The 16,192-nt window shown below is 41.7% G+C and overlaps 1 protein-coding gene across 1 annotated transcript in view; it reads left to right on the forward strand.

Moving 5' to 3' along the window:
• LOC149996529 (low-density lipoprotein receptor-related protein 2-like) overlaps nt 1-16,192 on the forward strand; it is a 48,490-nt gene that overhangs the window by 13,570 nt on the left and 18,728 nt on the right. The window contains exons 8-19 of the mRNA XM_090258227.1: nt 52-291; nt 1,103-1,216; nt 2,279-2,398; nt 4,513-4,638; nt 5,213-5,416; nt 6,114-6,282; nt 6,580-6,748; nt 7,566-7,791; nt 8,572-8,697; nt 10,092-10,316; nt 13,811-14,122; nt 14,785-14,997. Coding sequence (XP_090114353.1) covers nt 52-291; nt 1,103-1,216; nt 2,279-2,398; nt 4,513-4,638; nt 5,213-5,416; nt 6,114-6,282; nt 6,580-6,748; nt 7,566-7,791; nt 8,572-8,697; nt 10,092-10,316; nt 13,811-14,122; nt 14,785-14,997 — 2,244 coding nt within the window. The remainder of the gene's footprint in view (nt 1-51; nt 292-1,102; nt 1,217-2,278; nt 2,399-4,512; nt 4,639-5,212; nt 5,417-6,113; nt 6,283-6,579; nt 6,749-7,565; nt 7,792-8,571; nt 8,698-10,091; nt 10,317-13,810; nt 14,123-14,784; nt 14,998-16,192) is intronic.

A 16,192-nucleotide genomic window follows, 5' to 3' on the forward strand; every position in this document is an offset into this window, starting at 1 on the left:
GAGGCTGTAGAACATCATTCCTGTCTCACTGAGCCAACCCTTATCTTTTAGAGATATCGACAGCATGTCCAGAACAAAAAATCCAGTGTCCAGGAAGTTCTGAGTGCTGCGATGCTTGGGAACTCCACGGCGACTGGGAAGACTGTGAAGACGGGCTGGATAAAGCCCGCTGCCCCCAGGGCCATTGCCTGGCTGGACAGTGGCAGTGCAAGAACAAGGCGTGTGTCATGGAGAGCTCCAAGTGCGATGGCATCAATGACTGTGGGGACTCCTCAGATGAGGACGTCTGCGGTGAGTCTTGCCCTCCCCCATTCACTTAAAGGGAAGGTCATTTCATGGGGGCTGCTTGCTGCAAGTTGCGTTTTAATTCCTGTGCCTGAGACTAACACCCTATGTCTAAAAACAGGACATTTCCTAGCAATTGCTGAGACTTAGTCACCCATGGAAACATAAAGCAGTGCCTGGATAGTAACTCTGCAATGGGCACTTGAAGCATTGCCTGGAATGGTTCCATGATTCATCATGGCCGATGGCCAGAGCCCCCTAACAGAGGCCTCACATCCTGTGCAGTAAATTGTGGAAGGGGAGAACCCCTCTTTAAAGGTGAAAACCCCAAAGAACTTGGCGAGTGCCATATTTCTTTCCATAGCCCACATGCACAGTCTGGTGGAACCTCCAGCTTCTTGGGGAACCACGATCCCATTCGGTCTTTCCTTTCTGGAGTTAATTCTGCAACATCAACTACATTCAGATTCTAACATTTCTACTATAAAATATAAACCTGGTTTCTTAAGAGAATATGTACATCTTTTAGGGCTAGGGTTGACTGATTTTAACTCAATTTTAATTAGAACTATTTAATACTAGTTTGATTCAGTTTCAATACTGTTTCAATCCGGTGCCTAGAGGTCGTAATACCTTTGTTGTTAAGTTCTTAATTCCCAATTCCCTGGAAACTTGGCTTTAAAAAAATAAAACTTTCTTTCCTACCTAGACTTGCTTTGGGTTGTAGAAATACTGTCACCTTACCCACTGTAAGAGTTCTCTGTTTCTACTTCCCACATAATTATTAGTGAACAAGAACCTTTGCCTTCCTACACAGCTTCCTGTCCAGAAGGCATGGTTAGATGTGACCAAGGAAAATGCCTCCTGGAATCCCTGGTGTGTGATGGGGAAGCAGACTGCGCAGATGGAACTGATGAGCCCAGTACCTGTGGTAAGAAGCCAGTTGCCTGGCTTTACAAGGGAGATGAGACAGTGAAGTCAAATGACCCATGCCTTAGTTACCGTCGGGAGTCCACTCGGTGAGAGCACACTGGGACTGAAACTCCCACGCAGGCAGTTGTCCTTCAGTGACGGATCCCTCACATTTCATAAGCTCCCCCCTTGGCTTTGGTCTCCTGCATGTGAGCAAATGCCACCTGAGCTGTAAAACTCCGAGTTATTTTCACAGTGTAGCTTTAAGGAAACAGACTAGCTAAACACCTCAAATTAGGTTGCTCCTAAATTTCCGGAATAAAGAACAAACAGCCACCGAGAAGCAAACCGTTTGTTTAAGACAAAATGGCAGATTCTTTAAGGATTTAACAAAGGAAAGACTGAGGGAAACCATTGGCAGGTGAGGAGGCCACTGAGCCAGCAGCTCTGGCTTTTAAACCCGTGGTTCTCACTGTAAAAATCACTGTTGGTTTGAGTTGGGGCGGAGGGAGAATGGGCATCTGTCCCTAGGTCATTTTGTCATTTTTCTCTTATCTCCCCCGACCCCACCCCAAAATTTTACCTTAGACATGAATGATGAAACCTCTTTAGTACTGTTACAGGCTGCAAGAGAAACTTCTTACTGAAGGAACAAAGACATACTAAGAACATAAACAGCAAAACAAAGTACAGGCTTCTGGTCCTGTATAGATAATTCACCGGGATTAGTAAGTTATTATAGCACTTCCTAAGGTAAGGAGATCCAGTCACCCATAAATTCCAGAGAAAATAGAGAAGAGGTTGCTGGTCTCTCCATGTGGGTGGACAATATACTAGCACTTAAAATTGTCTAGACTGTCTGCCTAGAAAGTCATTGTTCCTGCTTCATGATTCCTAACGTTCCCTTTTCTAGTTTTCCCCAAAGCCTCTGCATTCTTGGGTAAGAGGTCAAGGTCAAAAGTTATGCTTAATTAGTCTCCATTCCTCATACCAATATAGAGGGTTATGACACAGTGTGGTTTATAAAATGTTTGATCTTTATTGCATTCAACTGTACTGATCACTGTCCTCTCTCTACCAGGTAAAAACTGTTCTCTGGCCAATGGGGGCTGTGAGGGACAGTGCAGGGATACCCACTGGGGGGTCCAGTGTTCGTGTGCGACTGGATGGCAGCTACAGCCTGATGGTCAGAGCTGTGGAGGTCCGATTTCATTTGGCGCATCTTTTTTAAAAAAAGTCTTTATTGCATAAAACATATATAACATGAAATTTACCATTTTAAACATTTTAAGTGTATAATTCAGTGCCATCTTGTACATCATAATGTTGTGCAACCATCTCCAATATCCAGTTCCAGAAATTTTTCATCCTCCCCAAGAGAAACTCTGTACCCATTAAACAATAACTCCTCAGGCCCCCCTTCCCGATCCCCTGATAACGTCAATGGACTTTCTGTGTCTATGAATTTGCTTATATTCTAGTACCATGTGTGAGTGAAATCATACAATATTTGTCCTATTGTGTCCGGCTTATTTTACTTAGCATATTGTAACGTGTCAGAATTTCCTTTCTTTTTAAGGCCAAATAATATTCCATTGTTTGATTATATCACATTTTATTTACCCATTCATCTGTTCATGGACACGTGGGCTGCGTTTGCCTTTTGGCTATTGTGGATAATGCTGCTATGAACATCGGTGTACAGGTATCTGTTTGAGTCCTTGCTTTCAGACCTCTTGGGAGTATACCAGAAATGGAACTGCTGGATTATATGGTAAATTCTGTGTTTAATTGAACTTTTGAGGGACTATCAAACTGTTTTCCACAGTGACTGTACCATGTGACATTTCTAACAGCCATGCACAAGAGTCTCAATTTCTCTGTCCTTGCCAACGCTTGTTATCATCCTCATTTTGTGGGAGGTACAGGTTAACTGTTGCCGACTAATAGAAAATGTTAAGTTTAGCATCTTCCTTTTATGGGGCTTAAGCGTTTCTGCCATGGAGTAAATATGCTTGCCAGTTCACGGCCTTGCCTGAGTTCTGTGGCATGGGTGGCAGGACAGATTCTGAAGTGACAGCCCATTTGTGTTTACCCTTTCTTGTTCCTCCTAGCTGATTTTCTCTAAGTTACTCAAGCCTTCATGTCTTGTTTTTGCCCTTTGTAAAATGGGATTATGATGTCAGAATGATGAAATAAGTTTCATGTATCTTCACAATTCAGTAATAATCTGAAAAGCTTATGGCTGTTACTTCATAGTACTCGTCCATAAAAATACAGGACAGTATTTTAGGCTAACACGTGATTAAGAGGGTAGAAATTTATTGTCTTGATGCTTTGTCCTAAAGGGTAGGAGTTTCCTTTATTAAATCCTGCCACCCTGACCCCTGTTCAGTAGCTCCGTCTCTCTTCATGGGTTCCTCCTGCAATCCTTCCCACTTAGGCTGAAAGGATATAAGGGGAGAGGCCCCGGTTTATTAGATAGAATCAGAGTTACATTCAACAATTACTTTCCCATTAAGAAGAATTCATGAAGAATGGCAATGAACCTATTTTAGGACAACTCAATTTATTAATCCTCTATTAGAAGTATGAAGTCAATGTCTGGTCATGACCTTGGAGGGGTGTGTGTTTTTCACACGTGCTCAGGCTCCTACAGCATCCTTTTTGGGTTATGGCTCATTGCAGTGATTGATTAGCCACTGAGCTTGACTTGTAGTGATATATTGATTATCCCTCCTCTGGGCTAGGAAAGGCATTATTCTACTTTAGAATGCTGTGGTTTCAGAAGAACAATGTTTTCTTGGCAGTGCATCAAGGAACCATATTCCTTCCTGCTTAAAAAAAAAAAAAAATCTCTCCTAGTCCTGTGACTCACGCTAAAGGGTTCCTACCATCTGGCTTTGAGGGACATAATAGTACCTAATTTAAATTTTGCCAGTTATACCTGTGAGGCATTAGCTTTCTCATTATCATGGATGACCTGTCCCATGGCACAGTAGACCTTAACACTTGTCATTCTGAATTAGGTTCTGGCTGGCCGGACAAGTGACACATCCCCAAGACCGTTGCTAGGGTAACATAGATTAATATGCTGTGCCAACCAAACATCGAGAGTCCCCATATTGACATTTCTGCTGAACTACATTCATGTGCATGGGAATTCTATGGAGGCGGGGACTGTCAATTCCAACACTTGGCATAGTGACCTCCACATAATATATGTCCAAAGAGCATCCAAAAAGCGGCCCAAAAGAACAAAAATACTGAAGTAGGTTCACAGGCTTTCTCTAACTCCTGGCTCTCTGTCATTAGATATAGATGAGTGCTCTATGGCACACAGTCCTTGTGACCAGCTGTGTCATAATACTCCAGGCTCTTACTCCTGCGGGTGTGTTCCAGGCTACCAGCTTTACAATGGCACCAACTGTCAAGTTATAGGTGAGTTCCGATACCCAAAGCAAAGCCTAGTTCCTGCTCTATTCTTAGCAGTAATTATAAGTAAAAGTGATCTAGATGGTTCACCTTAAGGTCTAGTGTTAGAGATGACTTTATTCTTCCCATAAAGAAGCTGCTATTATAACATTCCTTGGCCAAACTGTCAGTTGCTATTAATTGTCTTTAAAATGACTTAGTTATTCTATCTGCTACCCACCTAGGTGCTGCAGAAACCCAGTCAGTGTCATTTTACTTTGCCTGTGCTTCTTTAATGATGGGACACTTTTATTAGTCACGGTTGTTCTGTACAAAGCTTAGAGAGGACTTCTGTCTCGATGAGGAGGGCTGAATCTGAAATCAGATAAGGTGGAAAAGTTCCAAAGATTTGTTTTAATGTGCTGGAGTTCAGAGGAGGAGTTGAGACTTGTGGTCAACTAGATCTCTGGATGTGCCTTAGTCCAGACCTCAGGGATATATAGATGTTGGCATGGGAAGTGGGACATCTTTAGTCAAAGAGAATGGTGTGAAAGTAGGTTTCAAGGTAATTTTGTCATTTTCTCTTCTACTTCTATTGCAGATGGTGCTGTTAGAATTCTGATAGCAGCAGATCGAGAGCTTGGTGTCCTGGATTGGAAAACAGGCATCTATGAGACTCTGATACCTATAAAGTCAAGGCCTACTTCTGTTGCCTACGATCTTGAGCGAAGCATGTACTTTTGGGTGGATGAAGTCTTAAATGTGTTTGTCCTTGGAAAGCCAAACTTTGTTCCTCTCTATCCAGGTATATTTCTTGATGTTAAGAGTCTTAGCTTCTTAAAGCTACTTAAATATAATGTAAGAAACATATGTATTCATCTGGATACCTACCTCTATGATTCCCTTATCATGAATCATGACAGTACCTAAAATCCCGATTTAAGATAAGGCTTTGCAGTTTGTATGCTCTACAGGAATTCTGTAGAGTTAAATTAAGTTTTGGAACATGGGCTCAGGCCAAGGTTAGTCTCAGCTGCATCTCTAGGTATATGACCTTGAGTAAGTTGTTAACCCCTTTGAGCCACCCTCCTTAAGATGAGGCCAATAACATTTGCCTCTCTGTGTAACTAGGCCCAAGGGTTAAGCTAGACAGTGCATGTGAAGAAGTGTTTAGCATAGTTCTGGGCATGTAGAGATCCCTTGAGAGCAGTGAAGAGGTAGAGTTTGTGATAATTCACCTGAGACTTATGTAATAAATATTGCCCCAACCTGAAGCCCTGTTCTCTTAGATTCCTTGGTTATGCTTTTGCTAAGGTCTTCCTCTTTCCCTGCTGCCCAGCATGCATTGGAAGCATCTTATAGTCACTCCCCGGGTGTCCCATGTGACTTGTTGTATAGCTTGAAGCCAGAAGCTGTAGAAAAGTCCTGGCCGAGTCTCGTTTTTCAAGCTAAGATGGGTGTAGAAGAATACAGGAACATAATTCTGTCTCCTCTGTCCCCAGAACTAAAAACAGTGAACAGTGTCTCTTTGGACTGGTTCACGGGACAGTTGTATTGGGCCAGCAGCTTTGCAAGGGTCATCTGTGCTGGTTTAAGTGATGGCAGAGGCTACGTCAGGATTTTGGAAAAGGATCTCGTGCCAGAGCAGCTGATCGTGTTTCCTGCCAAGAAGTAAGTGTTTTGTTTTTTTTTTTTTGGAATATATCCAAGACCATTGGTTACCTTAGATATTTAAGTTGATAAGAGAACACTTCAGCCTTTTCAACCTAGGTCTCGTTTGCTCTAAAAAAAATTCTCAATTTTGAAGTCTAAATTGAACATGTGGAGCCAAAGTTTTCAGAGTCTTAAGAGCAGAAATCTCCAGCATTCCTAGCAGTACAATAATACGAGGCCCGCACGAGAGAGCTGAGGGAGCCTGGCTGTTCAGAATAGGGCTTCTCCTCCACCTTGTGCTTTTGCTTTTCTCAGGTACTTGTATTGGATAAATAGGGGTCAGAGAGGCATGAGGACCATCGAAACTGCAGGCATGGATGGCTCTGATAGGAAGGTGCTTGCGGTTGTAAACATGGAGGAGCCTGTGGGACTGACACTTGACCATGTGACTGGCAGGCTGTACTGGATCAGTAAATATAAAGAGGTACTACAGAGAGGTCTGGAGGAGAAGGTAAACCCTTTTAGTTGGGGCTTGGAATGATGCTGGGTAAGTACAAAATTATCTTAAGTCTTATGTCAACTCTTTGAAGCATCTTCTGGTCATGAAAACTGAGAAGAGCAAGCTCTAATTGACTGGTATTTTGAGGCAGATCTAGACTAGATCTATATAGGTTGGGAGTCATAGCATGGCTTCTTTAAACACTCTACAGTGGAACTCAGCACTAAAGTTTTATAGTAATATAGGTCATGTTCTATTCCGTACCAAGGATATCAAGCCTTTCAAGATGGCAGGCCACTTCTTGAAAGCATACAGTTACTTAGGTACTTCAGTGCCTTGTACTCATATTTCTAGTTCTTGATGTTATAGTTCATGTTATTTCATTTTCGGAAGCATCAAACTAAAAGACATGGTGGCTAAAGCATAGGCTTGGGAGTCATATTTTTAAGCCTATTACAGCAGGCTGTGATTTTGCCTACTTATGGTGCTGCATTACCCTCTTAAAAGAGAGAATCCCTATGTCAGAGGGCAGTTGGAGACTGTCATGAAAGGAGATGGTACAATGTCTGGACGCAGACAATAATTTATAGTAGCTTCTTGTACAACATATATTTGTACAAGAAGCAGTTCAATACACCGGCTCTGGCATTTGCCTCCATGAATCTCTAAGGTGAGGCCATTCCTATCATGTTGCTATCACATGAAGATGTATAGTTAGTGTTCAAGAAACTGAGGTGCACTGACATCATCAGCGCTTGTTGCTAATGCTTCCCTGCTTTCATGAGACTCTCCAATTCTTCAGTCCATAGAGGCGGTGAACGTGGATGGCAGCAGGAGGCACACCTTTCCTGAGATCTTCTTGGAAGATGAAGACCCAGTAGGACTAGCTGTATTTGAGAACTCTTTTTTCTGGGCAAATAGAATACAGCTCCTTCAGACTTCATCCCACACCCCAAAGGAGAGAGTGGTGCTGCTAAATGCATCCATATCTGCTTTCTCAGTCCTCCACAATTCCCAACAACACAGGAGTAAGTCCAAGGCTTGCTTCTGAAATGCTCATGAATCAGAATGTACACTAAACAGTAAACAGAAACTACCTAAATTACTATCGTGGTCTGTTATTGGAACTTGCTGTTTAGAGGCAGGGGAAATGTTCTGGGTGTGATTCCAGACTTATACAAGACTTCTGTGTAAGATGTACTGAACAAAAACATCTACTGGGAAACTCGCTCCAAGCAGGTACCTTGTGCTTGTCCAGTGTAGTGTCAGATTTTTAATGTCTGAAATACACAAAACAAGATCATAAGCTGTTTACAGAAGGGCTGAAATGGCTTAATCACTGACAATGACAACTGACAACAGAAAATTGAACCAAGCCCAGCATTATGCTTATAAAAGGAAGTCAAATATTCATTGACTTTGTTCATATGAAATTGTATGTCAGGTTCTACGCAGATAACGCTTCTTAACTGGGTTCAAGAAACTAACCGAAGTTGGGATCCCAGATCACTATTTACTTCTAAGGGAGTCTTCTGATAAACGAACTAGACAGTTCTTTTGCCTTAACTCTAAGAGAGAAAATGTTTGTTGAAGCTTTGTTTGCTTAAGCTTAATATAGATAAGAATTGTCACTATATGAGAGACAGTAGACCATGGGAGTTCAAAGGTCAGCGTGCCTAACCTAGAAAGTAACAAGTATATTAGGATTCCTCTTATGGTTGAAATACCTCTCACAGAGTATTAATTTTTGAACTAGTATGGATAAATGAATCTGAAATTGTGTCTAATCTGTTTCTGTTTTAAAATAGACAGACATTCAGCATGTGTTCCAGGTTCTTGTAGCCACTTATGTCTCCTGTCCCCCGTCCATCCCAAGGGCTATAAGTGTGTTTGTCCAGAGGGGATGTTTCTGTTACCTTCCGGTACATGCAGTGGTAAGTACGCTGGGTGAAACAGGCTCAGCTTGAGGAGGCACGTCCTATGGTCGTCCTCGGCATAATGTAACTTCCGTTTTTGAATCAATCACATTCATACTGACAACCTGTTTTGATAACATTTTGTTATCAAAAGACATCAATTAGATTTTTTTTGGGGGGGGGACTAAGATATACATAACATAAAATTTACCATTTTAATCATTTTAAGTAGACAGTTTACTGGCACCAAGTACATTCACATCTCTCCATAGCCATCACACCTTCCATTTCCAGAATTTTTTACCTGCCCAACCTGAAATTCTACACCCATTAAACAATAACTCCCTTTTGTCTTTCCCTACCCCCTAGCAACCACCATTGTACTTCTGTTTCTGAATTTGACTACTCTATGTACCCTGTATAAGTGGAATCATTCAGTATTTTTCCTTTTGTGACTGGCTTATTTCACTTAGCATAATGTCTCCAGGTTTCATCTACACTAATGTGAATTTCCTTTCTTTTTAAGACTGAATAGTGTTCCATTTTATATACATATATATATATATACACTATATTTTGCTTATCTTTTTATCCATCAATAGCTATTTGGGGTTTGATTAGTTTTATAACAGGAAAAAACAGCTTACACTATTTAGTTTCACATGAAGAACAACAACTAATTGGATTAAGAAAGAAATCCTCTATAGTCTTATGACTATTGTGTGTTCTGACTTATGTTTGTAAACAGAGTATCTACTTCAATCTTGTTAACATAATCCTTCATGTTGCTGTTCCATCATTGAAATATCAAAGGCTACATAGTCATTGAACATCTCTACCCAAAGTACTTGACTTATTTTTTACAGAACATTGAGATTTGAAGAAGAAAAAATGACATAAATGTGTTCATGCTCTACCTTTAAATAACACAATTCACAGGGTAGCCATGAGATGCGATCATGGTGTAATAAACTGTTGTGCCAAACTCCAGACTTCAACTTACATTGTATCTTGAACATTATAGAAACAGTTCAACACCCAAGTAACTTCCCTTTAAATGGACAATAGAGTTTGCAGGTCTCCGTACTGACACCTGTGTGCTCTGAGCAGGAATTTGATGATGTCACCAGACCGAACACAGCAGCCCTCCAGCCCTAAGGCTCATGCTTCTGTGTCCACCTTGCAGCAGAAATTCCGAGGACCTAGTGCCTTGGGAAGGCTGAGGAACACTTGCCCAGACGACTCCTTCTCTGAGGAAGACAGGGCGCTCGGTTGTGTGTGTGTGCTTGCAGTGTCTGACTGAGGCGCCTTTCCAGAGGTGCCTCGGCTGGAGAGAAGGGGTTGCTCAAGACAGGAGCGTGGGGCTTAGCTAACAAGTGATCAAACAGTAAATCTCTCCTTTTCCTTGGTAGACTTAAAACTAGTGTTTTCTTCTGACAAACGTCTCTACTTGTTGAAAGTTGGTTTTATGGGAACTGCGATAGAGAGAACCCTGGTTCAAGAGCATCCTACGAACATCTATCTGCTGGATATTGACTGGAAAAAAAACCTCATCTACTGGACAAGTGCCCAGGGACATCTGTTCTGCTCAGCCGGCTATGCAGGAGAAAAGCGGGAGATCTGGACAGAGCGTACAGGTAAGTTGGGGTGGCTGTTTTGGATTTGTCCTTTATTTTCCGGCACCAAAATTTAAAAAAGCCAAAAATCCTTACCTGTTCCTGATCTGAGTCGACCTTAATGGCCAAAGAGTGGTTTTTAACTAATTGAAATATTGTGTTTGTGATTTACCTTTGTTCTTATGAGAGGTGTGCAGACTGTAAAAATGCTCCTGTGATTTGGGAAGTCTTAGGGTTAATAATAAGGTTTTTAAAATCCTTTTTCTCTGGCTTTACATCTGAATAGGATAGAAATGGACCTTAAATACTTCAGTTTTTGCATTGCAGATTTTCTTACACTGATTTAGAAGTGATTTGCAATGCATATTTCAGAGAGAACTAGCAAGATATTTTCTTAATATGGTAATATATACTTTCTCTCCCTTCCCACACTCTTAAATACCACCCCCTACCCCATAGCTCCCTGTTCTCAGCCTAAATGTAAACATCTACTTTATTTAAACGGAGACTGGAACTCTTGGGTGAGTGATCTAATCTCTGAATGTGTGTGCCCTGCACACTCTAAGAACTAAAAGAGGTGTCATGTTGACATGCATGTTACTGCAGAGCAGTGGACTCTACCCGGAGTCCTGTGGGCAGCACAGTGGCTGGCACTTAGGAGTTTCAGTACCGCACCCAGGGGACTGTCAGGAGAAACTGAAATGGACAGTGGTCCATGACACAGCTGATGGCTATTAGGAGACCCCTGATCATGAATGACTTCCTACTTAATTAAAGTATTACCTTCCCCTAGCTGTGTTACAAGTATTATATCAAGAAATTGTAAGAGGCTGAGAATTTCATTTGAGCATCCTCTAGTGTTGAATATTCAGTTCCTGTGGCAGGAGGCTGTGAAATTAGTGTGTGTCTATGTGTGCATTCTCCAAGTTCCTGGCACAGAGCTCCTGAGACCGTTGTTAATTTCCTGAGTGATAGGAGCACCTGACACAGAGCTGCGAAATTCATTTTTAATTTGCTGGGTGACAGCATCTTTTGTTATAATGACGCAGTTCTTGGTGGCTCCTGGATGAGGGCTGGTCACCACAAAGACCAAGCAATTTTTAGAAGCTTGGAACTCTCAGCCCCATTCCCCATTCTCTGGAGATGGAAAAGGGCTACAAATAAAGTTAATAATCAATCACTCAAATATGATGCAGCCTCCATAAAAACCCCAAAAGTATGGAATTCCTAATAAAAAATGAGAGGGCTTCAAAATTCTGTTTTAGACTAGAGTGCATGTCTGTAAGAACCTGTATAGAATTGCTCAAAGAACATTCTGTGACCCTGACACTGGGTTTTGGACCTTGAACCTGAGTGGAACCAAGGTTAAATCTAACTCCAGAGGGAACACATGTTCTTTGCAGATGGCAGAGGCCAAGAAAAAAGAGAGAAGCTGAACCAAGTGTGACCAGTCTGTTCTTACTAAAGTGCCACCCTTAGGTCAACATCTTTCCTAAACAATAGTGACTTGAGGAGTACGGGAGAATTCACAAGCACAATTCTAGGCAAATTCCTCCACGAGGACATGAGGGATAGTAAAGACATGCTCCCACCCTAAGACCCGGGAAGTAGGGAGAACTTATAGCACATTACGCCCTGTGTGTACTGGCTTCTCTAGTCTGTCACCCATGGCCCACTACCATGCCCTGGCTGTCAGTCAACTTCCCTGGTAGTTAACATTTGAATTCTTAATATTACAGAGGGTGTGCTGGGACAGATTTAATAACTGGCTCTCTGAGGGGAAAATTGTGCCTGTATACACTTATATATGTTTATAATAAAACTTATTGTTATAAAGGATGTGTAATACAATTTGCAAATAATGAGATATATGACATTCCTTCTTGTAAATTTTTATATAGCCAACTAACTTTCATAGATTGCTTTCTTACTCCAAATTCTTGGATCTTAGCCCATCTGTAATTGCAATCAATCAAGATTTAGCAAAATTCAGCTATGAATAAATGCCTGTCTCTTGATGTCATTATTGAGTGACTGTCGTCTTGATGTGAATGTTGTTTGACACTTTTGTTTCTAAAAATAAGTGAGATGAAAGTGAAACAATGGAGACTAGTTGGAATTAGTTCACCAATGACAGGTGACTTATTTGTGAAATTGGATAATAGTTTTCAAATACTTGAAAAGTATATTTCCTGATTTTTGTGGTATTTAAAATGTAATGGCACAGAGAAATTTAACCTGAAATGTTAACATTTTCTCTGTCATTTTAAGTCTAGATCAGGAGTTGTCAACCTCTTTCTGTAAAAGGCCAGATAGTAAGTATTTCAGGCTTGTAGCTTTTGCCAGTTTCTATGCTATAAAAACTCCCACAATGCCAGATTTCACACCACGAATGTAACATCACTGCATGTGGTGTTGGGAGGGCGTGTGCAGTAGCAGATCTTCATGTAGTATTTCCACCATGCAGGTACAATAGACATCAGTGGCCAAGAGCATAGGTAACAGTAAGACATAATAGAACAATTAAGCAATGGTTTAAGTATTTTAGTTTTGTTTCAAATATGATTTAACTTGATATAATTTAAGTTTTTGTAATAGCTGTGTGGAACAACAAGCTTACAGAATTGCTGAATTTACCAATTGGCTGTTATGAGCTTGTGCAAGCCAGCCCCAGCACACTGCTCTAAAAATAATAGATGCTATTCTAAGCTTTTCATAGGCATTAACTCTAACCCTCATAACAGCTTTATGAGAGAAGCACTTTTTCTATCATATTAACACATTAGTGGAAAGTGAGGCACAGGAATTTACTGACACCTTATTTTGGGACAGTGTTTCAAATGAGGCATCTTGGCTTGCTAGCCTTCTACTGATCTTAACCTTGATGCTGTCCTGCATCCCAGAGTAGGTGATGTCTAACTTAGACCCTATTGTACAGCTAGCTACACTGGGCAGGATGGGCAGTAGGGGAAGTGCTTGGTAGGTTAGTGCTTAACTCTGTTATACATTCACATCTAAGAAGCAACACTGCATAGTTTTTATATACCTGGTCCCTATCTTATCTGTGTCTCTAGTTGTAGATATCACTGTGCGTCCGCTGTGCTGATCACCTTCCATACCACTGCTGTGATGTCACTTTAGCCCAGTTTCTGCTTTCCTCTAGCAGTTCCAATCCTAGTCACTTGTCAGGTGATTGATTAAAGAAGAAGGAATGTGAATCTGAAGTTGTAGACCTGAATTCAAATATAAGCCTTGCCACTTAGATATCTAATTTATAAAATGCAGTGAGTGTCTGACCTTACCAGATGGTTGTGTGAATTGAATGAGCTCATATGACAGATATGGTGCTGGAATCAGAGTAGGCATGATGGGAAATAATCGCACAAATAAGGCGTGTGGGCTTGTTAGAGACTGGTCTTTGCGTCCCCTAATGATCTTCCTTCCATCCTTGACCCAAAACTTAAGAAAGGGCATTTGATTGCCCTTTCTAGTGAGACTTACTCTCTTCCATACAGTCTGTTCAGCAAATGTGGACATATCAACTGGGAACTTGTTCTGGCTGGCCTGCGACAGAAATGTGATTCAAAAGACTAGAATTACTGGCCCAGACACACATACCCTCTACAGAGCGAGCAACATTATACTTCATCTCCTTCTTGATTGGCCAAAGAGGGTGCTCTACTGGGTAGAAAGTGGGAAACACTTGCAAAGTATGACCCTCGATGGCAAAAACAGACAGGAAGTCTGGAGAGGCACCTGGACGGCGGACACCCACATGGCTTTAGACCTCAGCTCATCTAGCATCCTCTGGACTACCAAAGGGCGAGGTAAGCACCACCCCACCAGTGCAGCTGGAAGGAGCTTGAATGGATGAGTGTGAGTCTTGCTTCTAGTATAATGATTCCGGTTATTCTTAGAATGTCGTAGACATAGGTTCAAATTCTGCTTTTCATAGTTAAAGGCTGGATATGAGTCACTTACATCAAACTCAGTTCTCATTTATAAGTCTAGATTTATGATTTAAAAGAGAAAACTCCATAAATAATGTACTTACAAGCTTTTTGCAGTTTTCAAAACTTGTTTCTGCCTCTATAGAAGAAGTAATGGAACCAAACTTCCATTGTAAATGAAATACAGATGTTTTGGTTATAACTTGATAACAGGTACAAATTATACCATGTAGACCAATTTGATAGCCTTCTCACTGAAAAGCCATCCTTGAGGCCTAGCAGCTGCATGCTGATGACCGGGTGCTTTAGTGTGTACATCTGATGTGGCCACATGGCAGACCTAAGCCTCTCCCTTTTCTGGAGCTTTAAACACATCACGGGACTATCTTGAACAATAAAACTAAACCTACAAAACTTAATAGGGAGAATCTGTGCTTGTTTTTGATTTGGGGGGGGTCACTGAACCTCAACCAGATTGCACCCCACTGTCACAGGTTATTTGTTCTATATCAGCTTGCAAGAGCTTGACTCTTCCTTAGGGTTGCAATGTCTAAGTCTCCTAAAGAACAGAACATATACTTTGAACAAGACCTGGAGTGATGGTGTTATAGCCGCCCATGGGCCCTACCTGGTGACGATGAACGGAGCGGCTCTCGTGCTCTGGAACAGGAAGATGCTGGAGTCCTTCTCACTGTCCAAAGAGCCACACGTAAGAAAAGTTGTCATCCTAGCAGAGAACCAGGAGGTTCCAGGTGAGTCTTCCTCTGTAAGGTTGTCCTCTGAGACCCACTTTACCTGGCTGCCCTCAGTGTGTTTTTTATAGGATGAAATCCTGGGCATCTTCATGTTTCTGTGGTTGTTGTCGAAATCCACAACTCAGCAGGCCTTTTCCTTAACTTTTCCACACCCAAGGGGAGTAAGAATCTATCTAACATGGCCCTCAAAATTGCTAAATGACAGAAGTCCTGGAGCCATACTTCGAGGGAAGCCAGCACACTGTGGCCCATTCTGACAATTACCGTGCACGTTAGCACATTATAGCTCTTAGACTGGCAGTAAAGAGATCCATTGAATTTGCTCTAAAGCAGCTTTGCAAACTGATTTCACTGAGGATCCCCCTTTCTCCGTAGCAGTAACATCTTGTGCAGTACCCGTGGCGAAGCTGCCCAGGGGCTGTGGAGACCAGGAAAGGCAGTGTGCTTTTTCTGTAGAAGCTGCACCTTGTCATTCAGGTTAACCTGCTTTTGGCTGCTTTCCCTTTTTTTCCCATGTAAGCCTTTGGCACAGAGCCCAAAAATCTGATCTTGGGTCTTGAGGCAGAAAAATAAATCCTATCACAGGAGTTAGAGAGCTTTGTCAGCAGAAGCAGCTAGAAGCCTGAAGGAAGAGTGGAAATGAAGAGAGACAGAAGCTTTTATGTACCCAACCCATAGAGGTTTCTCAACTCCCTCTTCTGTCTAAACTGTCTTACTTTAAAAAAAAATTATTTTATTTATTTTTAGAGAGTGGGGAAGGGAGGGAGAAAGAGAAACATGGATCGGCTTCCTCTTGCACACCCCCAACCAGGGGAATCTGGCCCGCAACCCAGGCATGTGCCCTGATAGGGAATTGAACTGGCGACCTTTCGGCTCCCAGGCTAGCACCCAGCCCACTGACCCACACTAGCCAGGGCTAAACTGTCTTACTTTTTGATTCACTGGTTGGTTTAACCTCATCTTAAAGGTTAAGAAGCATTAGGAACATGTTTCTGAGGTGGCAAAGTGTGTCAATAAACAGGCAACTTTTTGGTAACAAATCCAATTTTGATTATTCTACTAACAAATCTGTTAGGTTGCTGAGGTAGTTGCTGAAGAATAGTAAGGGATAACTTTTCACAGTATAACTTACACATCTCAACAAATGAGTGTCCATGTGATACTGGCCCCTGTCCTAGACCATAGATGCTAG

Source organism: Furipterus horrens, unplaced genomic scaffold, assembly GCF_987537825.1.
Source record: "Furipterus horrens unplaced genomic scaffold, mFurHor1.1.pri manual_scaffold_12, whole genome shotgun sequence".
Classification (NCBI taxonomy): domain Eukaryota; kingdom Metazoa; phylum Chordata; class Mammalia; order Chiroptera; family Furipteridae; genus Furipterus; species Furipterus horrens.